At 43.3% G+C, this 27,098-nt stretch overlaps 2 protein-coding genes across 2 annotated transcripts in view; both read right to left on the reverse strand.

The window, feature by feature from the left end:
• FAAP24 (FA core complex associated protein 24) overlaps positions 1–27,098 on the reverse strand; it is a 152,225-nt gene that overhangs the window by 97,434 nt on the left and 27,693 nt on the right. The gene's annotated exons all lie outside the window — the stretch shown is intronic.
• Positions 4,440–27,098, reverse strand: part of TDRD12 (tudor domain containing 12) — a 32,782-nt gene continuing 10,123 nt past the window's right edge. The window contains exons 10-31 of the mRNA XM_056862557.1: positions 26,978–27,052; positions 26,168–26,228; positions 25,197–25,301; positions 23,285–23,467; positions 22,371–22,527; positions 20,941–21,068; positions 19,504–19,695; positions 18,342–18,470; positions 17,433–17,544; positions 16,390–16,529; positions 15,680–15,900; positions 13,512–13,611; positions 12,999–13,186; positions 11,456–11,666; positions 11,024–11,116; positions 9,777–9,946; positions 8,493–8,641; positions 6,810–6,864; positions 5,477–5,590; positions 5,245–5,398; positions 5,092–5,158; positions 4,440–4,540 (exon numbers count right to left, since the gene is read on the reverse strand). Coding sequence (XP_056718535.1) covers positions 4,440–4,540; positions 5,092–5,158; positions 5,245–5,398; positions 5,477–5,590; positions 6,810–6,864; positions 8,493–8,641; positions 9,777–9,946; positions 11,024–11,116; positions 11,456–11,666; positions 12,999–13,186; positions 13,512–13,611; positions 15,680–15,900; positions 16,390–16,529; positions 17,433–17,544; positions 18,342–18,470; positions 19,504–19,695; positions 20,941–21,068; positions 22,371–22,527; positions 23,285–23,467; positions 25,197–25,301; positions 26,168–26,228; positions 26,978–27,052 — 2,905 coding nt within the window. The remainder of the gene's footprint in view (positions 4,541–5,091; positions 5,159–5,244; positions 5,399–5,476; positions 5,591–6,809; positions 6,865–8,492; positions 8,642–9,776; positions 9,947–11,023; positions 11,117–11,455; positions 11,667–12,998; positions 13,187–13,511; positions 13,612–15,679; positions 15,901–16,389; positions 16,530–17,432; positions 17,545–18,341; positions 18,471–19,503; positions 19,696–20,940; positions 21,069–22,370; positions 22,528–23,284; positions 23,468–25,196; positions 25,302–26,167; positions 26,229–26,977; positions 27,053–27,098) is intronic.

The raw sequence follows: 27,098 nt of genomic DNA on the forward strand, positions 1-27,098 counted from the left end.
ACAAGTTGTATTACAGTGCCCTCTACCAGCAAACAAACATGGAAGCAAGGAAATAAAACCTTATTCAGGGAGGTCAGGTAAATGTGTCTCAGAGAGATGCCAAAGGCAAAAGTCCAGAGGATATCAAAGGTAAGAATATAACGAGAAAGGAATGCAGATCGGGGATTGGCACTGATTCCAGTCCTTCCGATATGATGCTTGCTCTGGAAGCTGAAGAAATGCCTGATGTGGGAAGATTGACAGGCTAAGGTTCCTACTGACCATTTACTCTTCAGAAGCATGAAAACGGATGATGGGACCAGCTTTTTGTCAGCAGCATCCCTGCCTCTCACCTGACGGTACATTGCCAGGTTCACTCTCATGAAGCACAGGGCCAGATGGTTCTGGGACCATGCCCCTTGAAAGAAACTCCAGTTTTGGCCCATAAGAGGTGCAAGGGAAGGGGTACGGCTTCCTGGGCACTGACCTGTAAGTCAGCAGTGTCTCTGCCTCTTCAAGCAGCAAGGAAGGCCTCCAAACTAACCAGTTGATTGCCGGCAGCATCCCAAAAACCACGATCTCTTACTCCTCTAACAGAGAAGATAGACTTTATCAGATCCTTGACTGCCCCTTGGGCTAGAACTAATGAGAAGGGTCTTCAATGATGGCAGGACCCAGCTTTGCCTGTTAGGATAAAATAAAACTGACAGGGGTGCGAGCGAGTCAGAGATCACAAACCCAGCAGGCGGGAAGCCTCTGATGAGATCTTGGAAACCGTTTCAGAGATGCGACGTAGTGCAGGACGTAGGCATTCCACAGCACTTTGTAATCTGTGAGGGCTAACGCACTTACTGTTTGAAACGTTTATTGAGACGTTTTATTCATTCATGATCGCACTCCCCCCTCCCTTTGAGGGTGGAACCGTTTTGCAGTCGTGTAATCCCCGTGGTTTCCAAAAACACTTATAGAACGATGTTTTTCCTTTCTCCGTTTCCCAGATGGCTTCCCCTGAAGTGCAGATAAGATTGAGATGCTGGGGGTTACTGCACTTGTATTCCCAGCGATGTATTAAGAGTTTGAAAACGTTATAAAAAATACTGTTCGCACTTTGTTTGGCCCCTTTAGCTGTGAAGACGTCTTCCAACCATTTATAAGCCGTGGTATCCAAAAACTCTTTTAAAGTGTTTTTTATAACATTTTCAAACTCTTAATACATCGCTGGGAATACAAAGTGCGGTAACCCCCGCTGTTTCTTTCTTCACCCCTCTGTTGTCCACACCCACTGTGTAGCCCATGTCCCCTCCTCTTTCCCTCTGGTGGCCATTGTCTTCGGGTTTTTTTTTTTTAAAATAAATGCACTTGGAGTAACATTGGATTGTTATGTCTTCTTCTTAAAAAAAGGGATCAGGCAAGTTATTTAAAGCCAGCAAAGAAGCGACCCATTCTCCACCAGGTCTCCTTTGTTTCTGTGTTACAGACGAGGCTCGGACAAGGCTGTAAAGGAAATTTGTTGCTTTTGTTCTTCTGATCCCCCCTTCCCTTGAGAGCTGCAGAAGAATGATTGTTTCTGAGTTTCTTCTTTCTTTTCTCTCCGCCCCCCTTTCCCTCCTGGTGCAATATCCCCAAGGGAAGATCTGAATGATTTCCTGCTTTTTGTCCCTTTGCATTCCTGCGAGAACTAGAAGCATCAGGGGAAACGTGAGCCCATCGTCCTATCTTCCCGATGCACTGATGATCCCACGCAAGCACACCAAAATGCCGAGGGAGGTGGAGGGGAACCCAAGCAAGTTACGTGGTGCTCCCTCCATGCCCCCTTCTCCCTTTTGTGTGCTGTTTCATTGGAGGTGCGCTCTGAAAGCAAACATTTCAGAGATGTTAGAATGAGCAGAAGTGCAGGGGGGAAATAGGAAATCGCATCCAGCCCGATCACTTTTAAGGTGTTTTCCATACATTTCCCAGCCTGGGTGCGATAAGCCTCACTGTTTGAGACTATGCATGCAGCGTTTTAGACTCCAGTAACCATGCAATGTCGTAAGTTTGGCACTGCCACATCTGGCAGGTGGGTACACAGAGAGTTGTCCACATCCTCAGCTGTCCTTTGCCAGGCCTGCACATTCTCAAAACTCAACAGCCCAGCGTTACTCGTAACAGAAATGTTGGGAAAGCCCTCCGTGTGTGTGTATGGAACATCGTTTACTCTCTATATAATTTAGTAAATTACTCCTGCAACCTTCAAACAATTAAAGGTGGATTTTAAACACTTGTGGATTTCACAAGGTACTCATCACGTGATTTCAGGGCATTTCACCTGGGAAGCTGAGCATGCTTTTAAAACCCAAGTTTTGCTATATAAGTCTGCCCACTAGTAGACTGTCCATAACTGCAAGGCCAAACATCTGGGGATAAGGGTCTGACTTCCTGTGGCAGACTTGTTTCTGTTTTTAAAAAAACAGAGGAAGCACTTGTGGGAGGTTGCAAGTTTTATCAAAGGAACAGCAGGGGAATTTCTCCCTCTCCCCCTTTGGTTGGCTTTTCTGCTTAATGCCCCCCCCCATTTGCTTTTCCATCGATGGTGGCAGACGAGAATACACACAATTTGTAGTGAAAAAATTGCTTTTACAATTCCACAATTCAGTGCAATAATGTGTCAAAGAATCAGCTCTGCCCTACTAAAAAATCCAAGCGTACCAACTCCAGTGAATCAGCATTAATGAGAAATTTGCAGTCGAGATCAGTTACTTAAACTTTCCAGTATTGTCTTAAACTGAGAGGAAGCAACCACAGAGAGATACCAGTGCCGCTTGGCCACTTCAGGACAACACAGGGGTTTCCAAAAACGTCAGTCATCTCCCAGGAAAAAAAGAACTATTGCTGACCTCTTCGTTACTTGCGAACAACTTGGCTCTTCAAATCTTATTTTTATGGACTAAGATGCTGAATCAGGCCTCAACCTCACAATGTGGAGTAGGAAGAATAATTAACCAGAGAATCTAGGGCATTTCCAGGTGCAGGCAATTGAAGGCAGGCTGAAGCACGGCTCATCTAGCTGGGGTCAGTAAGGTAGTGGGATAGTCCAAGAAACTGCAGGGCAACACCCATACAAGCTCCTACCTGCCATTTGAGATCCCCTTCCCCTTCTCACACACACCCCCGGTCATATTTAGCATTACAGCTGTGAGGAGATGCTGCTACCTACAGTAGCCTTGCAGGACAGACTTTCATGCAATGCCTTGGGAGATATGTTTCCTCCCTTTGAGCAGCTCCCCACTGCTGTATGTTGCAACAGGTTTTGGGGAGAGCTGGGGTAAGAAACTGGCTGGCAATTATTTGTTTCCCCCCTCCTCTCTGAAGACCTATGAATAACCCACTTGCATTGCAGAACAGCTGATTTTATCCAAAACTCACTTTAATCTCTTGAGAGTAGTCCTTTTATCAAATTTATCAAAGAGACTTGGTTGTATTTAGTATGTGTATTTGGCAGGATGTACATAATAGTTCTTAAAAATATTTGAGCAGCCTTAACTTGACATGAGGGTGGAATAAATTTAGGCCTCTCTCGAATGCAATCTATTTGTATAACTAGAACAATGTGTACAAAGTAGGCCTTCAGTAACCTAATATTATCTACCCACTTACACTCCTGAAGTTTCGGGCCAAAGTATGGTATAATTTTAGCTTTATTATCTTTGCTGGATCAGGAAAAAGGAAATATTTGGAGTTACATGGCTGACGTATTACATATTCAACTTGAAAACGGAACTGAACAAAAACATTTTTCTTAAATGAGGATAAGCTTAAATGCATCAGCCACTTCAACCTTTTCAGTAACTTCTTAGATTCTGAAAAACAAACTTCCTTTACCATTTCACACCTTTATGCATTAAGCTTCACAAAACTTTTAACTGTTTAAGGGTAAGCTCATTCTTAAACAAACAAATGCTGGAATTCGATATTCTGACAGACTTAGGATAGCTGATGTGCTAACTTAAAAAAAAAACTTGCAGGGAGTTTTTACCTGGAGAGCATTAAGCACATGGCCCCCTCCCCCCGCAATGTGAAGTGGTACAGCCCACTGCACTACCTCAAGTGTACCACACCTTTGAACTCTGCCCCGGCTGATTCTGCTGCACCAGCCAGCCACAGCCAGTGACATTTACTTCCAAATGAGAGTGCTTAGGATTGCAGCCCCCAAGAGTTACCTTCGAGGGCCAGCACGGCATCCAGTGTTTTGAAAACCACAGTCGAGGCGTTCAATACAGCAATTCTGTGCTTGTTTAGTTGGACATACATCCCATGGGGTTCAATGGTATTTACTTCCAAGTATGCGTGCATAAGGACAGTAGGTAAAATTCTACTATTATGGGAATGGCACCCAAACCCCTCGAGCCTGAAAGGTCTAATGAGAGTCTTCAATAAAGTAAAGACAAAGACAAATCTGAATACCTAACCCTGACCCTAAATTAACAAGACAACAAATCATCACTCTCTGTGTCACTGTCTTCAGACGACTGATTCTCCTCCTCTTCTTCTTCTATAGCAAGCTGATACAACTTCTTAGGACCTGTGCCTGGTTAAGCAAAGGACACTTATGCACACATGGATATAAAAGCCACAACACTTCAGTCCAGCCTGTGACTACCCAACAGGACCCAGGTGTGGGCTATATAGGTGGGCTGGCTTGGTTCTTAATGGCTTATGTTGAATTACATGTGACCAAGTATGAAGCTGGGGCCCAAATGAAAACCTACTTCTGATTGTACACACACAGATATATTCTGCTAGCAGAGTTGCTTTCCTCCACCAGAAAACCATCTGGTCTCAGGGGAAGCATCCTTCTGCTGGATGAAAGGGACTCTGCTACCAGAACAGATCTGCAGGATCCAACCCACTATATCACCAGGGGCAGATTTAGCCATGCCCAACCTCCTGCAATGGTGATCCTGGCTATACCTCTTTATTTTTCAGAGTGAATGGCGACCACTCACATCATGCTCAGGGAGGCATTTTCCCACCTTCTTCCCACAATCAGGCCACTCCCAAACACCCCAATTACAGGCATTTTATTAGTAGTTTAGGAGTGGGAATACACAAAACACCCGGTTAATGGCTTACCAACAGGAAAAGGCCTTTTTTGTTCAGAGTCTTCCAAGTAATCAAAATCAAACGTCACATTAGGATTCTGTTAACAGAAATATTTAACCGTGTTTTAACACACTTTGCTCATGTCTTATGAATGGGGCGCAGCTCTTCAATTCACCCACTTACTTTGTGCTTCAGCAAGTTGCACCAAGGTTCCTCCTTCTCTTTTGCGAGGATAATCATGGGCTCATCACTCTTAAGGAGGCATGCAGATTTTTCTTTGAGGATATTTCCCTGCAGCTCCATGTCGGCCAAATAGAATTTGCCTCCCGCAAAAGCACTGTAAACAGGTTTTAAAGAAAAATAAAGCACCCTCCCTATATTTTGATCTTAGCTGATAAAGCTGTTTTCAACCTACCTGAAAATGATCCTCTGTGTGAAAAATTTGCAGTTGTAGTCAGTAATGTTCTGTAATTTTATCTTCATAACAGCAATGTCTCCTTTGTCAAACCATTTTATTATTGGATAAAAGCTGAAATTTTAGGACAGAAGAAGAAGAGGAGTTGGTTTTTATACCCCACTTTTCTCTACCTTAAAGGTAAAGGTAGTCCCCTGTGCAAGCACCGGGTCATTCCTGACCCATGGGGTGATGGAGTCTCAAAGCAGCTTACAATTGCCTTCCCTTCCTCCCGACAACAGGCACGTTGTGAGGTAGGTGGGGCTGAGAGAGTTCTGAGAGAACTGTGCCTGGCCCAAGGGTCAGCCAGCAGTCTTCCTGTGGAGGAGTGGGGAATCGAACCCAGTTCTCCAGATTAGAGTCAGCTGCTGTTAACCACTACACCACAGGATTTGATATTAAAATAAAAATGCCCATATGTGAGTTTTAGATATCCGTTAACAATTCAGTTTATAAGCAATGGATGCTCTTGTTCTATCACAAAAAATCAGAACAAGGCATCGCAATATCAAAAATCATAGCAAGAATGGAAGCTCCATATACAGAAGCAGCATACCTCGGACTACCAGATGGTGCAGCAACCATCAGCAGGTGGTCATCTCCATCATGCCCTGCTTCTGAGTTTCTTGGAAGCATCTGGCTGGTCTCAGTCAGACTCAACACCCATGTGGAAAGAAAGTTAACATTAGATGTGGAAGAAGAGCAAGCACCATGGAAGAGTCTGAAAATCATCTTGTGATAGGCAAGGAAGTGCTAAGGGATCCTGACCATGGAATGGATCCTGTAGATCCATTCCGATAGTAGAGGTGTTTTCCTCTGGCGGTGGTGGTGGGGAAGCACTATGTAGATGCCCCAAAGCTCCTTGGAGGAAGGGTGGACTGAAAAAAAAAAAATCGAACAGATCATTTATCTAGGGCTGACCTTGACAGTTCTGAGGCTTCAACTGATGGCCCAAAAGCAATTGGGTCACTGAAAGCACGTTCAATCAGTACCTTCAGAGCCTGTGCTGGTTTCATGAAAGGGCTGGCTCTGAGCAACCTAGACCAAGCAGAACCAAGATGATGAACCTGAAACATTAAGTGGGGATGCTGACTCTTAAGTACACCACCTAGGTGTCAAATCAGGCCAACAAGAGAAATGTTTCTGGGCTTTAGAATTCTCTCATCCCACAGACCCTTCTGCACATTTCCAGATGGGAAGCAGGATGCGGTATTCATATTGGCTTTTGGTAGCCAGGGATAACCCACTCTGAGCCCCGGCCCTATGTCCAATTACGTATGTAACAGATCAGTACCATTTGTAAGGCAGCTGTGGAGAGTCTTCTGCTTTCTTATTTTGTGCAGCTTCATCTAAATTAAAGACAAAACAAGCTCACCAGACAGGACATATTACAAATGTTCTTCAATAAGGCTAGGGAAATTGATAAATTGAGACTCATTGGCTGTCTAAACCTCATCTCTCTTTGTTGATTCAAAGACCCATTTGTTTGGGATAACAGATCACATGCCTCATGTCTGGGGCGAGAGGGTCTGGGCACACTATGAAATAAGACAGAGGAGGGAATGAGGGTGGTAGGGATGGTAGGGAACTGGAAGAGCTCCTAAAGAGCAGAGAACACCTAGCGGATGTGCCCTGGCACAGGCGAAATTAGGCCTAGGTGAGGATTCAGTTGGCAAAATGTGACAGAAAATGGGGCACGTCAGAATGGGTTTCAGTCACTCTTCCCAATGTGGAGACTGACAGCCTTCAGGAATGGAACTTGTCATACTATGTAATAGTAACCTCACTGACCCCTGGGACAAACCATCATCTTACTTCCCGTTCCAGTGCAAAATGAAAGCCTGTATGCAAATGAGCATTTAGGCATAACTTGGTTATAAACTTTCGGAGTATCTTCAAAGTGGCCGTTAAATAATAAACTACAGATAGAGTAACAGCCTTATCTTTATCAGACAGCAGATAGATTAAATGATAGTCGTGAGAACATACAGGAAAGTGTGAAATCAATGGAGTAATAAAAGAAGATCTTGTAGAAGAATATAAATCACAACTGAATAAAAAAAGTGTTTCTGTCTTTGCCTTTCTGTTCAATTGGACTATCTAAGAATCTGCCAAATAATTTGTTGAAGGGTTAGGCATTATGCCTGGCCCAGAAGAATAGTCTTCGAAAGGCTGGAGCGGTTAAGAATTCTAGATAATCTGGAAGCACTGGAAAAGATGGGGTGCTCTGCCCCCAGAAAGACGGTTCACATTTCCTTTTGGCATCACCAAATTATTCAAGAAATCATCTTCCTAGGTTCTGTCCACTGGCTCTTTAAAATTCCCACGTACCATCAGAACATTTTAAAGTTTGAGCTAACACTGTAAATTCTATTTCTACAAAACGCAAGTGACCCAAGTGCTGCATTGCACACAGGAATCATTTGTAATTTACTGTATTTTTTGCTCCATAAGACGCACTTTTTTTCCTCCTCAAAAGTGAGGGGAAATGTCTGTGCGTCTTATGGAGCGAATGTGCGCACAGAGCCGGCTGGGCGCGCTGGAATGACGCGAGCCGGCTCTGTGCGCTCCATTCCAGCGCGCCCAGCCGGCTCTGTGCACCCCGCCAGCCTGCCAGCTGGCCGTCGGGGTGGGGAAAGCCGGCTCGTGTCGTTCCAGCGCGACACGCACACGCCCGGCCGGCTCTGTGTGGCCCCGCCAGCCTGCCAGCTGGCCGTCGGGGCGGGGAAAGCCAGCTCGCGATGGAACGACGCGCACGCGCCCAGCCGGCATTCGCTGCATAAGACAAGTTTTTAGAGGAGGAAAACAATATTTTTTCTTGTTTTCCTCCTCTAAAAACTAGGTGCGTCTTATGGAGCGGTGCGTCCTATGGAGCGAAAAATACGGAATATTACTTTTTTAAAAAATTAGGTGTTCTACCTAGTTAATAAGAATGACTGAAATTTACCGCAGTGATTTTGCAAAATTGCTTGAGAACCATCATCAGTAATGACATCATTTTCTTCAGTTGGCACACTGGACCCGACCTCTCCTGGGGTGCTCGGTGAACTTGGCCTGACCTGGTCTGACGCATTTTGTCCAGCAGGAATGGCCAACTCACTTGTTCCACATTTCAGAAGATGCATTCTGAAAGGGAGAAAAATAATCTATTTTATTCTCACAACCATCCCAAGAGAGACATGTGAGGCTTAGAGTACTGTCCAGCTTAAGGTCTCTCAGTGAACTTCATGGTAGAGTGGAGATTCACATCTGGATCTCCCGGATCCTACTCTGATATTGTAACCCACTATGCCACACAGGCGCTTCAAAAGTTCCGCCGATGTTTACAACACATTGATCTCACATACGTTAAGTAATTTCGACACCCATCATGCATCTGCTGTGTGGGGACCACCCTTAGCGCCAGGAAGCTACAAAAAAAACTTACCTGTAACTGCTGTTCATCGAGTGGTCTTCTGTGCAGGCACGCATGGGACTGTGCAGGAGCAGGCTGGCCGCGGAGATCAGACTTCTAAGCTTCCAAAAGCTTCTGAGCGCCAGGAGCGCTCCCCCTCCCCTCCGTCCAGGCACCAGAGCAAGGCGGTTTCCCGCCCAAACGATCACATGACGGAGGGGGAGGGTGCGCTCCTCCCCTCGGTTCCCCTCCCCTCATGCACTCAAGGCCAGAAGACCACTTCTAATTATTATTTCATTCAGGCTCAGTACAGTCGATAAACAACCTATTCGTCTAGGTTTATGGTGCATAGAAGGCTGAAGCAGCAGCTTCTTACAAAACTGCTTCTGGGTGGGTGGACGCTGCAAGACTTTGTGTTATAGCAATGCTGAACTGAACTGTCCACTCCATGTGGCGGCCCCTTGCAACGGGGCTCATGCCTCTTTTGCTGCTTTCCTTCCCCCAACAGATCTCCAAGATTTCTGTTAAGCTTGAACCTGGGCCTCTATCCACATTCCTCTGGCATTGCCCCATAGATGTGGACTCCAGGAGGGGAAGCAGCTGTTTGGGAGAGTTGTCTTTTAATTGGGTAACAAGCCCACACCCACCTCCAGGTTAAGGGAGCTTGCTACTCTCCCATGCGTGCCTGCACAGAAGCCACGCAGATGAACAGTGATACTGCTGATGCAGTCATTGAGCCTGTAAGATTATCTCAGTGGGACCCGTTCTGCAGTGCACATACAGCCTATTTATTTAGCTTTACGCATATTGATAGAGTGAACCAAGTCCCATTCTTTGAACAGACGAAATTGTAGAGTATTCCCTTACAATGGAGGCAAGTCTTTTTTCTCATGGGCCACTGCAGCATTTCGAAACAACTTCTGGAGTTCTTGTGTGTGCTCTGGATTGTCAATTCCCATTCCAGTAGAGAGAATCTCAGAGCGAACGTTGTATTCATTGATAGAAGTCTTCAGATCTAAGAGTCTAGTGACCCGAACCTGCAATTTTAGTACAAATAAGCATTTCCTGTAATACCATTCACGTGCAGATCCTACTTCCTTCTGCTCCGGGCCCCAGGCCACCCCATTTCTGTAGCTCATCTCCTCCACTTTCCTAGGCACAAACACCATATCGATCATCTCCCTTTACCCGACCTTCATCACTGCTCCTTTTAACTGCTAACCAGTGGCAAACTACGGGATATTGCAAGACCACTAGGATTGAAGGCCAGCAACGTCACGGGAAAGAAGGCAACAACAGCAGAGAGCCAAGCTAACTGGGAGCCTCCTTTGCCACTGGTGACCGGGGCAAAGTCCCGATCAGTGATAATGGGCAACCCACCTTGCTTAGATTTAAAAAAGTTAGTTTTTATATGCCGACTTTCTCTACCACTTAAGGAAGAATCAAACCAGCTTACAATCACCTTCCCCTCCCCACAACAGACACCCTGTGAGGTAGGTGGGGCTGAGAGAGTGTTACTAGCCCAAGGTCACCCAGCTGGCTTCATGTGGAAAAGTGGGGAAACCAACCCGGCTCACCAGATTAGCCCCCGCCGCTCATGTGGAGGAGTGGGGAATCAAACCCAGTTCTCCAGATCTGAGTCCACTGCTCCAAACCACCGTTCTTAACCACTGCACCACAAACCAACAAAATCCTGATTTGCATATGCTGAACACACAAAATACATCACTCTCATGCTCTTTGCTGGTAAATAATTCCAGGTGAAATGGTTAACTGATTTTATTACATGAACTGAAATTGCCAGTGATGCTCTCCTAAAAACAATGAGTTGGATTTCACTGAAAAGATCTGTGCGCGTGTGTGGACAATTCCCTGTTCACACAGCAGCCCTAAGTCTTAGGTTCCAGATGTTCTGAGAAGGAAGACTGATTATGTAGACACAATACTGGCATCTCACTGCTGGCCCAGATTTATAGTTCCAGGACTAACACGCAAACCTGCTATATTGGGGATGCTACCAACCGTGTTCAAAACCAACAGACTCCCAAAGGAAAGAGGGGAAGGCTTCTTGGGTGTTCACAAGGAAAGGAGACAAAATAATTACCATTACATACCATTGGATCCACCCAAATAGTGTTTCCCAAGGTAAGTACTATTTTTGCTTCATGTGATTTCCCGATGATCTTTTGATGAATGTATCTAGTAACCTAAAAAAACAACCTCAGATCAGAAATGGTTATTTTACAATGACCTCAGATGTCATGGTGAACTATCCCACTAGAACTTACTGATTTAGTTAAGAAATTGTGTCCTGCTTCTTCATAGTACAAAGCACCTAACCAAGTTGAGAACGTGGTGCCACCCATAGCAAACCCATAGAGCCTTCACGGCAAGAGATGAGCAGGGGTGGTTTGCCATCGCCTGCTTCTTCGTAGCAACCCTGAACTTCCTTTATGGTCTCCCATCCGAGAACTAACCAGAGCTGACCCGGCTTAGCTGGAAAAGGATTCGATTTGTGATTCTTTAGTAAAAACAGACACATTTACCTTTGGATGCCACTCTGTTTCTTCATCGATAGGTTTAACCCTACAAACAATAAATTCCACAGCCTGAGGGGGTAACACTTGAAACTTCTCTGGCAAGTGAAGCAGCTGATAATTCTTGACCTGACCAGATCTGCCTTCGTCTATGTACTTGATATGAACACTGTAAAACACACAATTTTCTTCTTTCGCTGCCACTTCTAATACTTGAACCCTTTGAGAGAACAGAAAAAGTAAAGGAAAATGATTTCGATCTGCTAAAATCACTGTTGAATAATTTCCTTGCAGAACCATTGGAGTCAGATGTCCCCCGACTTGTTGAGCCCGTGGGCACGCTTGGAATCATGGGAAAGGGCAGAGGCTGCCACCACCACCACAGCTGCTGTTGGAGGCAGGACCAATAAAAAACTTGAGGACGTTCATAGAATCACAGTTGGAAGGGACCACCAGGGTCATCTAGTCCAACCCCCAATTAAACCAACTCTTCATCCAGCCAGATTTGAGGCAGGATGGGCACCTGAAGGCAGATCTCCCACATCCTAGTCCAACACATATTTACACCTATGAAGCTGCCTTATACTGAATCAGACGGTTGGGCCATCAAGGTCAGTATTGTCTACTCTGACTGGCCGCGGCTCTCTAGGATCTTAGGCAGAGGTCTTTCACATCACCTACTGCCAGGTCCTGGATATGCCGGGGATTGAACCTGGGACCTTCTGCATGGCAGGCAGAGGCTCTTCCACTGAGCCACTGCCCCTCCCCAACACAAGTGTTCCCCTGTCGTGGAGGCAGCTCTTCCCGAATGAGGGCTCCTTGCAGCCCCAAAGCCGATGCCTCTTGGGGATCTTCTGAAGTGCTTCCTACTCCACTGGAGCCAGGAGCGGCTCTTTGCTTTGAGGAAGAGGCAAGAGACAGGCAAAGCGGGGAAAAATGAATCCAGCCAACAGGAGCCAGTGAGGGAGTTGCTCTGGACCAGCTAAGCTGGGAAGGCAGGGTAGCCCGTTAAGTTTTAGACAGGTTGTGAGACAGAAGGATTGTCTGAAGGGTTGATTTACCAGGAGCGCGCATTAAAGGAATAAAATCTTAGGTTACGTTTCCCCCTGTCTAAGAAACTAAGTGTAGCAAGGTGTTCGTGTTCCAGCAGGCTTACCAGGGTCAAGTGTATATCTAAGTTGCAGCAGAAAGCAGTATTTGGCAAGCAGTTTAAGGCCTGATATCTCACACTTCTTCGTTGACTGGTAATATTTACCTCAGGTTTTTTTCCCTTTTAAATAAACTACATTCTTTGAAAAGTAAACCACCCTTTCCCTGCCAGTCTACCTCGTTCCTCAGTCACTGGCCTAGGCTGAAGACTCTCTCCCTGAACCTTTTAAATGCCTGCTGGGAATCCTGGTGTGGGAGGGTAGGTAAAAAATGGTGTTGGAAAATCCTTTGGCTTGGTGTCTAGTTCCCCAAAATATGTCACAAGTCACTTTGGGAAGAAACAAGTGGGGACTAGGAAACCCTTCAGCAGGCACATCGGATATCACTGATCTAAACATCGTACCTGTGGAAATAATTTTCTTCTTGTAATCCGCACACTGCCAGCTTCTCCACTGTGTCAACGGAGATGCGATGGCTAGCTTTCTTATAATACTCATTCAGCTCTTCTGCAAGAGTTGTATACTGATCCTTTGGTTTACGCACTATGCGGCCAAAGTACTGAGTGGCATTCACAATGAAAAGTGGTAGTATCTGAAATGGAAGAAATGCATGTAAAGAAGAGAGCCCTGCACATTTCCAGAAAACAGGTAATATTACGCCAGTTCCGGTTCTGACATTCTTCAACTGACTACAAAGAAAAACTCTGTGGAAAGGAGCTGCGGTAACATCCACTCAGCTCCCCTCTTTCCCCATTTTGCCGCTTCAATCGCTTGCCATCCGCCTGCTTTCTAGTCAATTGTGGCATATTCAGGTTTGCTTCAAAAGGCTAATGATATAACTAGGCCTTCCGCTCTGTCTACCTACAGCAAATTGAAGATGCAAAGATTTTTGTTTAAAAAAAGTTTTACTAACTCACCGTTACATTTCCTGAAGTAGGCAGAGTTTCATCCATCACCTTTTGGGGCGAATCTATTTGCAAATTAATTCGATGTCGATCCGGACAGCGGTTTTTAGCCCTGCAGTGTCCAATAAAGTGACAGAGCTAATGAACAGGAGTGAACTTTTCTGAAGAGGCACACGCAGTGAACATACGAAGATCAAGGGGGGGGGAAACGCACGTGGCTGGAAAAGATCAAGGAGCTACACCAGCCAATGCAACAGCTTGTATGGCAGCCATGAGAAACAGCCTACAGAGTAGTAGCAGCAACCTCCTTGGTGAAATGTAATGTTACAAAGTCAACTGAGCAGAATTTCCAAGCTGTGCCGGGGGGGGGGGGGTAGTGTGCCCTGATTAATTAATTAATTCCATTCTCCTGTGAGCCCAGAACCTCCAGTCATGATAGGAAGCTGCTCAGAGCATTTTTGCCTGAATTAGATGCAGCCAGGTTCTTCAACTCATGATGGAACGATGTGACAGAACTACTTGTCCTCAGAACAGGCTGCTACCATTTCGCTGCTGAATTTGCCTCCTTCCAATCACAAAGACTTGCTCAGGACACTTTGTTCAAGCAAAATATACCAGAAGAGAACTCCTCTGAAAAAAACAGTTCTTGGGCCGAAATGACACAAAGAGTTCCAGCTTTAGCAAACATCAGCATGTATCTTATCCTAAACACTGTCGGAAGAGGAGGAGGAGAGTTAATATTTTTTAAGAAAATTTTTTTTTGAGTGTAAAGGACATTTGAGGCACATAAAGGTTCTGTTACATCTGGTTTAAAACCAATTTCCCAATACTGCAGTCAATCTCTGGCCTTATTACAGAACCTCCCCACTTTCATTATTCAAGCGGACCAAAAAAGTGCAGATCGTATCTTCATATGTAACACATCGCACAAAACACCACCCTTCCAAAGAAACCGTTACAGAAGGCAAATTATATATTTCCTTTTACAAATGAAAGCATCTTTCAAAGTGACATTATACACCAAGGTATAATCTGCCCAACCCTCACCAAGCACTTTGTCACTGCTAGTGTATTAGGCTCCTTGCATTCTCGGGGAAGGGAGTGGGTACGGGTGGTACAACCAATAACCAAAAGTATTATCCAAAAACACAGATAGCAGATGGTTGTCCAGCATCCTAGCATGATAAACTGGAAAAATACATGAATCTGCCTCATACTGAATCAGAGCCTTTGTCCAGCAAGTTCAGTATTGTCTGCTCAGACTGGCAGCAGCTCTCCAAGGTTTCAAGAAGAGGTCTTTCACATCACCTGCGACCTGATCCTTCTGACTGGATGCCAAGTATTGAGCCTGGGACCTTTTGCATATCGAACAGATGATCTGCCCCTGAGCCATGGCCCCTCCCCTAAAAGGAAGTCGCTGCAAACATTAATAGAAGCGTGGTGTTTTCTTACTTTCCTTTATTCCTTAGAAGCTCTTTGATCCATTTGTCTTGAGCAGCAGTTTTAAATCTATTATTTGGGGGATATAAGGATTGAGATAAATTTTGCCACTGCCAGTGTAGCCTTGGGATCCCTATCACTTAATAAAAAAGGCATTATATCGGATACAGAGGCATTAGATTTGTCTGTTAGAAGAGAACAAAGCGCTTTAAAGAGCTGGATTATAACATCAGTACTTTTCGTGCTCGCCACGTTTGTTCATCTCAGTTCTTCCTAATACCGCCACCATGCAGTTTGCCCGCTTATACTTACTATCTGAAAACTCCTTGTCTTTCTAGAGCTTTCTGTTTAGCTAGACTGAATGCTAACCCCTCTATGGTTATGCAGGGCAGGATTTTTAACATACCATACCCAGACAGGACCTGTCCTTGCTCTTCTGGCTCTATCGATTCATTAGCTCCTGCCCTCTTGGAATGCAGCTTTTATTAGGCATTTCAATCACATTATATCTCTCCCCTTTTAACATATAAATCTAATGTCTCTGTGTCTGACATAATGCCTTTTTTAATTAAGTGACAATATCCCAAGGCTACACTGTCAGTGGCAAGATTTATTTCAGTCCTTATATCCCTCAAACATTAGATTTATGCTGCTCAGGATCAATAGATCAAGGAGCTTCTAAGGGATAAAGGAAAGGAAAGATAAAGGAAAGGTTAGAAGAGGAGAAAGTGTTTTCTTACTTGCAAACCCCAATTGTTTTAATGTAGCGACAGAGCGGCCTCCCACTCTTGCTGTCTTCTTTGGCTTCAAGCACTCCAGCTATGAAGTCACACAGTTCTGGTGGGATTTTGGCTTCTGCGCGTTCCAAGTATCGCAGAACCCCAGCGGCACGGCACGTGCTCTTTTCTGTCAACAACAAGATGGATTTTGCCTTTGGCTCTCCTTGTTGCAGAGTCAAAACCTTTAAAAAGGGGGAGGAAATGAGGGGGGGGGGAAACACTGCTTTCAATCTTTGTTATGATACAACACCATCAGTTGAACTGGGCGCATGACAGGGCACGCTACCTTACAGGGCCTTACAACTTACATTTTGACAGCGGGACAAGCAAAAGAAGGATGGATTGAGAGAGAGGGGAAGGAGAAATGTGGGCAGATGCAACCGAGGATGGATTTCAAGGGAGAGGGACACCCCACAGGTGTTTCTAGAGAGGATTTCAGGCATCAGAGAAGTAAAAAGCTTGGCAAGGCATTTGAGAGTGGAAACTTTTGGGCAGCTGAGGGCAATAAAGTAGAAAAACCAGACAGGGATCGACTGGGGCTTAAAGGCAGAAAGATGCAGGGGGAGGGGGGGACAGCCAGAGTTGACGTCAACTGTTATGGTTTTTTCACCCCATAACTTTCAGAATGTTATTTCACAATGGTATCTAGTTTGCTTTTGGTTGGTGCAGACCTTTTCCACTGAATTTTGGAAGTTCGCAGACATGCTGTATAAACGCGCACCAAAGATTCTCGGGGAGGCGGGAAAACTGAAATGGACGACACGCGTGGCATCAGTAATTCTAAGGGCTGACATGCAGTCATCAGTTAAGACTGCAAAGAAAAACAGAAACTGTAAACTGTGGACAAGGTGTCTTGTAAGTTGCGGCTCTTACTCAGAATTGCAAAAAGCAAAATGGTCAGACCAACATTCACTTATAGCTGGCCTCCTAACAAAGCAGAGGCACCATCTTACTTTTTGATATTTTAAGTTGCCGGAGCACTCCTGCAATTCCATACCATACATAAAATAATGGCATTGGTAAGCACTAATATGGCATCTCCATCTTTCACATCCCACGTAACATCATCGAATGAGAAGTATCCATAAAGGCTATAAAATAACATAAAATTGATGCAGAAAATATCAACACCTAGTTCTACCATACAGTCTCTCGCTTTGGTAACTAACCTTCACCATATTCTCCCCACCCCCCCAAAGGCTCTATTTAAAAAGGTAACGGTCCCCTGTGCAAGCACCGGGTCATTTCTGAGCCATGGGTTGATGTAACATCCTGACATTTACCAGGCAGACTGTGATTACGGGGTGGTTTGCCAGTGCCTTCCCCAGTCATCTTCCCTTTACCCCCAGCAAGCTGGGTACTCATTTTGCCAACCTCGGAAGAATGAAAGGCTGAGTCAGCCTTGAGCTGGCTACCTGAAACCAACTTTCGCCAGGATCAAACTCAGATCATGAGCAGAGCTTGGACTGCAGTACTGCAGCTTACCACTCTGCGCCACGGGGCTCACTTCACCATGTTCTCCCCCACCCCTCAAAAAAGGCTCAACTTAATGTTTTATAAATTGCCTTAATCCACAAAATACCATTTTGCCCTTAATCTGAAAACTGAACAGTGCTCAGCAAATTATGCAAACACCTAATTCAAAAGTAACAAAGATTTTACAATATGGCAATGAACCTCAACTAAACCCACTCGAGAAGAAGAAAACACTCACCTAATACAGCATGCGTGGCAGAGCTAAATCTTTTGTTCCACTGCGCTTCAACATAATCAAAATCAATTTCTGGCTGTACTTTCATGCAAAATATAGAAGTGTTCTCCACTGCCTGATTATGAAAATGAGAACGGTTTCAAATAATGGGGATTTTCAAAATTTCAACATTACATCGAAAAAGAACAATAGAAAGAAGTATAAAAAGTGTGATTGTCACAGTACATAATGGTAATACGCAATAAGCACTATCTGTAGAATAGGGGTGTCAAACATACGGCCCGAGGGCCAGATCTTAGGCCCGTGAGGCAGCAACCCACCCCTCCAGTGCTGATCTGGGCTGGCAAGACATGGCCCGGCCAAGTGACATTCATATCATATCTGGCCCTCGTAATAAATGAGTTTGACATCTCTGCTGTAGAAGGTTCTACTCATTCTGCAACAGATGCAAGAACAGAAAGATCTTAGCCATTGTTACCCCAGTTGCTATGGCCAACACAATACGATAGTACAACATGACCCAACACAATACGATAGTACAACATGACCCATCCAAGGACTTAAGAATACATTTACAGATGGGTAGATTGATAATAGATTTGCCATTCTCTGGTCAAGAAAAAAACCCTACCCTTCTGAAATGATCTTGTATTTCCTACCCATCTATTTATCGACCCAATAATTATGAAGGTGGGGAGAAATGACCACTAGATTTCTCATAAATCTATTCTATGATTGAAAAAGAGGTGTTTTATTTATACCATAAAAATAGTTCACATCTCCAAAGACTTCTCTTATGATTTTTAAACTAGTGTTCAGCTCATGCCGCTTAGGAGAGCAGCTCTTCCTGCAAGAGTTCAGTGCCATAAGGGCTTTCCCTAGAAATCCATGCTTTTAGGTGGAAAAAAATACCTTGGAAACCATATCAGTTTCTTCTTTAGAACTGGTGAAAACCAATGTCTTCTGAGCATTAGTTGGAGTAAAATCCAATGCCTGAAGTAATGTAGAGATTCTGTCACACTCAAGGCATAGCCGTACCACCTAGAGTACAAAATTACTGAATGTTACAAGATTAAATCCCCATAGCGCAGAGTGTCAAGCTGCAGTACTGCAATCAAAAGCTCTGCTCATAACCTGAGTTCGATCCCGACGGAAGTCGGTTTCAGGTAGCCGGCTCAACGTTGACTCAGCCTTCCATCCTTCCAAGGTCGGTGAAATGAGTACCCAGCTTGCTGGGGGTAAATGGAAGATGACTGGGGAAGGCACTGGCAAACCACCTCGCAAACAAAGTCTGCTTTGGAAACGTTGGGATGTGATGTCAACCCATGGGTCAGGAATGACCCTGTGCTTGACAGGGGACCTTTAGCTTTACCTTTTTAACAAAAAGCCAAAGATTATTTTACTTTTTGTTATATTTGGAAATAAAAGCCAATTACTCTAAATATTGAGCTAGTGATAATAGTCGCTAAATGTGAAGACTCTTATGACAGATAGGAATCCACAATTTGAGCATACACTTTTATTTGATCCACTATTCTGGTAGAGCAGTAACAAACTTAGCAGCATTACCCACAAACTCTTCTTCATCCAGGAATCTTACTAGTAAAGTTATCTGCTTGAGAAATCCCAAGCCCCTGAGAGAACCCTCCCATTAACATCTTATTCTATCCATTAACAGGTTTTGCGAACAACATCTCTTCCAACTGAAGGTTTCATACGAACCACTCGACATTGTCTTCAAAACTGACAAAATGTACAACTCAAGGAACCGACCGATGGAATTTTTTCCATCTCCATAACCTATGCTACCTCCAACAATTTATTTTAGCATATTTAAGCTACAGCTGTTCACACAATATTGCAATAGTTTTCATGAGGCTCGACCAACCGTTCAAAAGCCACGACACTACCTAGACCCCCTTCTCAGCCTGCACCTCTGATTTCGAGCCATTTTGCTTCTATCCAGCCACAGCCATTCTAATGCCTAAACTGCTAGTTTTTTGCACCCACTGAACACAAAGACTCACTGACACATTCTGAAATATATAAAAGCTACATAAATAACATCTTTTACCTGTTGTACATTCCCGTATATGGCCGCTTCTTCCATGGATGTGATCACGACATACGGATCATTCATGAAATCTTTGGTTAAATATTGCAAGTTTTTGTTCCAATGGCTTCCGACAGCAACAATCTGCCATGGTGCAGATTCTCTATCTTCAACGATGAGGTGGTTTTTGTAATACTCTAAGATATTTAACATCTGCAGAACAGGAATAATTATTTTTTCAATCTGTTAACAGGGCAAAGCTATAGATAATTTCACTGCTGGGTGGTGATGGGACTGTTAATTTGGTCATTTAGTCATCTAGTCAGCAACTTTATTTTAAGGCTAGTTTTGAAGGAATTGGGTCTTTGAAAGTAAAACACAGGGTTTCCTGACTCTGTACCTGCTCTTTCTTCTTTTCGCATACAGGCACACCACATTTTAGTGCGCTTCACAAGTCTATTGGTGCCATTTTCCCAACAGCATGTGCTCACTTTGTGTCTCTGTGTCACATTTTGGTAATTCTCACAATATTTCAAACTTTTTCATTATTATTACAGTACACTTTTTAGACATAGTGCTATTATACACTTAACAACTACAGCATAGTGTCAACAACTTTTATATGTACTGGGAAACCAAAAACGTTGTGTGACTCACTTTATTGCGGTGGTCTGGAGATGAACCCACAATATCTCCGAGGAATGCTTGTATCCCTTTAACCACCACAATGCTAGCAACAAGGAATCACATTTGAGCAATGTATATTTGGGATGATTAGCGCTGGTTTTGATTTTGGTGGGGGCACCATCTTGACTTGAGCCAACTATCAAGGGGGTGAAACTACACTAAATGTTCCCCTAATGGAAGGGGAGGTGTCATTGCCACCAGTTCTCCCTTCCTTATGCTGATCACCAGTTTGAACAAGAGTTGGTTTTTATATGCCGGCTTTCTCCACCACTTAAGGAAGACTCAAACAGGCTTACGATCATCTTCCCCTCCCAACAACAGACACCCTGTCAGGTAGGTGGGGCTGAGAGAGCTCTTAAGAGAGCTGTGACTAGCCCAAGATCACCTAGCTGGCTTCAGGTGTAGGAGTGGGGAAACCAACCTGGTTCACCATATTAGCCTCCGTCACTCATGTGGAGGAGGGAGGAATCAAACCCGGTTCTCCAGATCAGACTCCACCGCTCCAAACCACCGCTCTTAACCACTACACCACGCTGGCATCCAGTTTGTCCCTCATGCCATTCCTGAGGGTCTCCTGTTCCTCAAGAGCAGCATTTTGGGGAGACAAGTGGACTGCAGCTGGAGGGGGGAGGCAGAAGAGATGTCCCACTGACCAAAGGCACTTCTGTCAGCAGAAAATTTAGCCTTGTTCCAAACAGATGCATCTTGCCTTAAAATATACTGACTGCACACGGAAGCGCTTACATATCAGATGAACAGATTCACACTCACTTGTTCATTGGCTTCAGAAAACAGCACCTCAGCCTCATCAAACACAAGGTGGCAAAGCCTGAGGAATTTTAAACTGTGACATTCAAGCAGCCGCAGAGCATTATGAGAGGTTGTTACAATGACCTCACCTATAAAGTGGGGAAAAAGTCATGAGCACATATGCTAGTGTAGTATTATTTATTAATTTATTTGACTTATCACATACTTTCTTTGAGATTTTCGGGGATATATATATACACACACACACACAAATGCACACTTGGTTTTTTCTTTCTTTCAAAAGTCCAAAATAACTGAAGCATGCCTGAAGCTTTAAGAAATGAATGCTCTCAGTGGCCATTGCTAAGCAACAACAGTATTCCAGCTTCAATTTCTGTCACCAAAAAGTACAGGGAGGGGGCTGGGCCCTTTTCAGGGCTGTTTTAGCCTTTGAAGAAGGACTCACCAGGGTCAGGGCCAGCAGCAACCACCGGGCAACTTGATACTATGTGATTTTCATGACTTTCAACCTAACCTACCTCACAAGGTTATTGTGAGGATAAAATGGAGCAGTGGAAGCAGGAAAAGGGGAGAGGCTATGGGGAGCTTTTCAGGGAAGGAAAAGTAGTAGGGAAGGGGGAAATGAGATGTCCCCCTGCAAGTACTTGCAGATCCCCCACTTGTTACACTGTTATTTGTGGTTGTGTTTAAAATGCTTGCATATATAACAGATTTTTTCTTTGGCCTGCATACCATGTGATGGATTACTATCAACAATAATCAGATGTGTACAACTGGAATATGCTTGTCCTTTCCACATGGATTTAAGTCACCCACAGTAAATATTTGATCACACAGCTGGGTACTATCAAACCACACACGAATGCTACTGAGTTATGACATCCAGTTTCTGTCCAGATGAATTTGTCTTGTATTTCTACAAACTTAAAAGACACCTCTCTTCAAAGTGGTAAGTTAAGTGCAAATATGCTATACCAGTTAGATTAAAATAATTTAGGTTTTTTTTTGGCTAGAATGAACAGGAAGCAAATATAAAGACAAGGTTGCTGGGCAAAATTTGTGAAACAATGAATTCTCTGCTTTCCTCCCTTACATAGTTTAAAAACTGCAATCCTAAACGGAGTTATGCCCTCCTAAACCCACTGACTTCAGTGATTTAGAAGAATGTAACTCGGTTTAGGACTGCACTGTATGAAACATAATCCTATACTGTCAAGTTAGATAAGATAATGTGGAAGCAAAAGATTTCGGTAGCAGTTTGCCTGCTAGCACCAAGATTCCATCACATTTAGGTAGCCACACTTATGATAGGCTGTTTAATAACATGCTTTTATTATCGTATGCTCATGATTATGTTTTGCTAAGACCTAGGTTTAGATATTTACTTATTCAAATTCATTCATGTTTTTAAACGATCAAGTTATCCTTACATCCTCTTGGAAGTTTCACACTCTTGATTTCTTCTTTGTTCAATCCCAGTAAAAGCAGCTTGGGGTGAAGAGGCCTAGAACAACGGGTGTAGATTTCTAGTAACTCAAACACTTGTTCAGCCTTCTTCCATCCAGGGCATATGATTAATGCAATTGGCTATAATACAGAAGCACACCTCAATCCAGTTAAGATTAGAAATACTTTGTGAATCAGGACAAATGTATTTTAATAAAAATTACAGAAGCCATTCTTAAGACTGCAGATCTCTTGACTGTTTATATCAGACTCGACATGTGGAAAATTGTTCCCACCATGGTTTAGTTATTTTTAAAAATTAGCTCTCACAGCTGTTTTTCTGCTGCCACCTTAACTCTGAATATTCTTATATATTTTCTGTTTGGCTCCATAAAACTAGAGAAGTATTTCTACAGATGGCTTTGGGCCCTTCTTTTTACCTTCAGGTCTCTCCTTGGACTTGTGAAGACAAATTTTTCATGTGCGGCAATAAGCAAAACACACTGTAACTTGTAGCCATTCATATAAAATCAGTTAGCAGATGTTTTATGTTGACAAAAAATTGATGGCTACTGAGAGACAAAATAAGTGTCTTCCTAGCAACCCCTTTACACAAGTGTGTTAGAATTACTGTTTAGCAGTAGCCATCTTCACCTGGCCAACTTTTCTTCACATTTTTGAGAGTTATGCAGTCCAACATATTCCCTACCCCCCTAAGGTACCTGTATCTCTATCATTTGGGCACAGAACTTTTAAAAGCTTCTGCTTGTAGGACTTGATCATCTGGTTTTATCGTAAAAACTCCTGTCAGTATATTTTCCTCACAAACTAATAAATGAAGGCGCCACTGGACTCTGCTGAAATGCAGGAGCTATCTGAACATAAATGTTCTACTTACACCATTCCTTGATGGCAGGGACACATAGCAACTTCTTGACTGCAAAAATGTAATAAGAGGTGGAAGATACACAAGTGGATCGTTTTCAGGAGTGATTATAACTGAATCACACCCACGGGCTATCGGTGGCCAGGAATATGACTGTATACGGGTAGGACCTAGGACCTGATTCCGGAGAAGCTCCTACCCAAATATATAAAAAAAAGATTAATCCTGGATGCATTTGCTTATAAGAACACATTTAAGATTGGGATCCAATGAAGCAGTATTATGCATACAGCCAAAAGGTATCCTGGTTAAGCAGCATTAAGTGACTGCAGAAACTCCAAGGAAACCTCCACCTCCAATTTTCTATATATGTATACAGCTTCACTGGACCACACTCCACATATTTTTGTACAATTTTCAGTGCAGATAGGCTGGTTCTTCATCATTGTATGCCTGGGGGAAAATGATAAATTTCTTATTCAAGGCAAAAAAAGAAAAGAAAAAGAAAACAAGCAGCAGAAGGGATGATATATTAACTAGATGTTATTGGGTATGATGGTTGGAATATCAATCACAATCCTCTGCCAAGTTGGAAGACCTGCAGACCTCAATGAAATCAACGGGATATGGGCATAAACTGGTACAGGTTTGCAGCTATTGCCAAAAATATGGTTGCCCATGAAATTTGGTGGTTAGATGATATAGAGGGATTCAGCAATGTAACGCCTACATTTTGCACCACATCATATTCCAAATGTATTATTTATGCCCACCTAAAAACTAGTATGGGAAAAAAAGTATCAAGAGACAGCCAGCTGTAGATTGGACAGGGCTGCCTGAGGGAAGGGGGTTATTCTCTCATTTCTCTTACTATATAATTTGCCAAATGAATGAGAATGGTAGCCCTCCATTATGGAGAAGGGATTTGAATTTCAGTCTCTCATCCACTCACATTCAACATACAGCCACTAAATTACAATGAGCTACAATAAACAGGATTACAATCAAACCCAAATCCCCTTACTTTGGACACTGTACTTGAGGAGTATGGTGTGGAAGCTCTATATAATTATTATACGGATACTTCTGCTTGAGTCTGCTTGACTTTTTTTTTTTTTAAAGAAACACGTGAATATATGAAGCTGCCATATACTGAGTCAGACCATTGGTCCATCTAGCTCAATAAGGACAATAAGGATAGAGTTGTTTGTCAATATAGCTTTGCTGCTGCAAGAATTGTAACTGCAAAAATTTGGAAACAAGTAAATAAACCTTTAATTAATGACTGGAGAAATTATGGTCTTATATGCGGATGGCCAAATTAACAGAATTCCTACATGGAAAGGACACGGAAGAATTTAAAAATACATGGTTAAAGGCCACCACATATTGGGATAAACTGGCAAAAATGGATTTCACTAAATTATTTAGTGAGTTATAGCATTTAGATTTTTCTTAATATCTTTATATTTTATGGGTAAATTTTCAAAACTGTCAAGACACTTCTGCGGAAGTTGGGTGATGGGTCACGGTTATAGGTGGGTGGTGGGTTTAGGGGGTATCTTATTAGATTATTTAATGGTATAATCAAGATTGTATTAATGAATTTATATAGATACTCAAAAAAAAATTCTTCTGTTTATATATATATATATATATATATATATATATATATATATATATATATATATAATAAAAAAGTACTGTCTATTCTGATTGGTAGCAGCTCCCCAGAGGTTCTGGCTGAGGTAATTCCTAGACCTACTGAACAAAAAATTTAACTGGAGATCCTGGGATTGAATCTGGGACTTTCTGTGTACAAAGCATGTGCTCTGCAAATGAACCATGGCCCCACACAACAATGACGGTAAGCCAAGAATTTGTTTACATACATGATCTAAAATGTGGCATAACAAATTATTACCTTTCTCAGTTCAGGAAAGAGTGGTGCTGTTTCAAGCGTGGTGCATGGGTCAATTTCATTACTAAGAACAATAGGAAGGCATGAGGTGACATTCAGATGAAACCCCTAAAGGTAAAGAAACAAACCAGAAGACTATAACCAACAGTACAGGTTATGGCTTACATTCAGCTTTGTACATCACTACAAAATGTTTTTCTACATTACATTTTAAAACTTTTTTCAGAACCATCACTATTGGCAGAGCTTAATTATTCCATTATTAGCCATCCCATTTGATGTAGACACAAGTTGCTTCAAATGGCCCTAAGAGCTTAACAGAAAAGCATCTTATTGTCACACAGGCTCACCGCTGCTACTGCCTTGGAGGGCTCTGCCCTGGGGATAGGACGGGCCGAGAGAACTTCTTCTGCCTTAGACCAGTCCGAGGGAGAGTCTGAGCTCCCCTCTCCCTCAGATGCAGCAAGGTTGACTTTGGGTCTGGAGACCTTACATCCAGTGTGCTTCCTTCCTCCCCGGCTCCTGCTCCTCTCTGGCCTTTTATCTCCTCCAGGCCAGAGAGGCTCTGCCCTAGCTCCACCCCAACCCTCCCCTCAGAAGTCCATAAAAGGTTGGGAGGCTCCTGCCAGCACACAGACACCTGGCCGCTCGCTCCTGCCCCACCCACACTTTCCCGACGATCAGCTGTTTGTCAGGGTGGGGGGGCATTGCGTCTCCCCTGCTTTTCCCTCCTGCCTCCGCCTTCTTTCTAAGGGGTCACCGCCCTCTGGTCGGGTGAGTGGGGTGGGGCCGGGGAGGGCCGGGTAGGGCCTCATCCCAGAATATTATAAAATTCACATTATATATGTCAATTTCATAGGAAACAAACATTTTAAAGGTGAAACTCATCTGGTTCTGTGACCAAACACAGCTAGCAACCAAGAGAGTACAAAATGTTCTCCAACCAATACAAAAAAGTTAAATTCGAGAAGTACCTCTTTCTCGTCATGTCTGTCAATAGCTTTCAAAGGATCAGGGTTTAAAAACTGTAGAAGCCTGAAAAATATACAAGCCTGCTTTTCAAACACAGTTAATTTGTTAACCCAGACTAATTTATTGAGCCCCGAAGCAACCTATATCTGTTTAATCAGTAAAAAAAAATTCTCCTAAGACTCCAAGCTAATTTTGCAATAAGCATTTATAAGCTTGTTGTGGGAAAGCAATATATTAGGTTTTAAAATATTACAAATTCAAAGGCCAACATGGAAAGGTGATAACCGAGTCCCTATCCTACCACTCCACTGAGTAAAGTTTGAAGTCTTCCTCCAGCTTATGTGGCTCTTCCATTGGAATGCAAAGACTAGCAGCTCAAGCTTATTCTACTACTACTTTAACAGCAATTGTTATGTCTCCTTTCAAAAGCAAAGAAGCCCTTATCCCATTCCCCCAGAGCAATTTGCCCAAAACAGAACGCAGGGTTTTAGAGCACCAGTCCCCAGCAAAACATCACTGCCCAAAGAGCGAGACAGCCAGATACAGATTTTTCATGAAGTGGAATGCACAGTATTAGAATGTCCTGCATTTCATACAATCAAAACAACAATTTTAGGCATCAATCACAAATGTCCTTGACTTTTCGCCATCACACTTTCCATTATCTGTGATGTGTACAAGGTACTAAAGCTTCTGAAATACCCAGGGTTTGAATACTGACGACCCCGTGAAGTTTTTTGATGTACTGATTTTGTTTCCTAATTGCTATGTGTAATATTCATTATTGCATAACTTCAAATGGGAGGACTTACTTCAAACAGAGAGCTTTCTTATCAGGACCTTTCTCTAGCTCCTTCTGCTTTTCAGTAGTTTTTTGTTGCAATGTGCTAGGGGGAGAAACAGAATTGTTTGAGAAAATTTTACATCCATCTG

Source organism: Euleptes europaea, chromosome 17 (genome assembly GCF_029931775.1).
Source record: "Euleptes europaea isolate rEulEur1 chromosome 17, rEulEur1.hap1, whole genome shotgun sequence".
Classification (NCBI taxonomy): Eukaryota; Metazoa; Chordata; class Lepidosauria; order Squamata; family Sphaerodactylidae; genus Euleptes; species Euleptes europaea.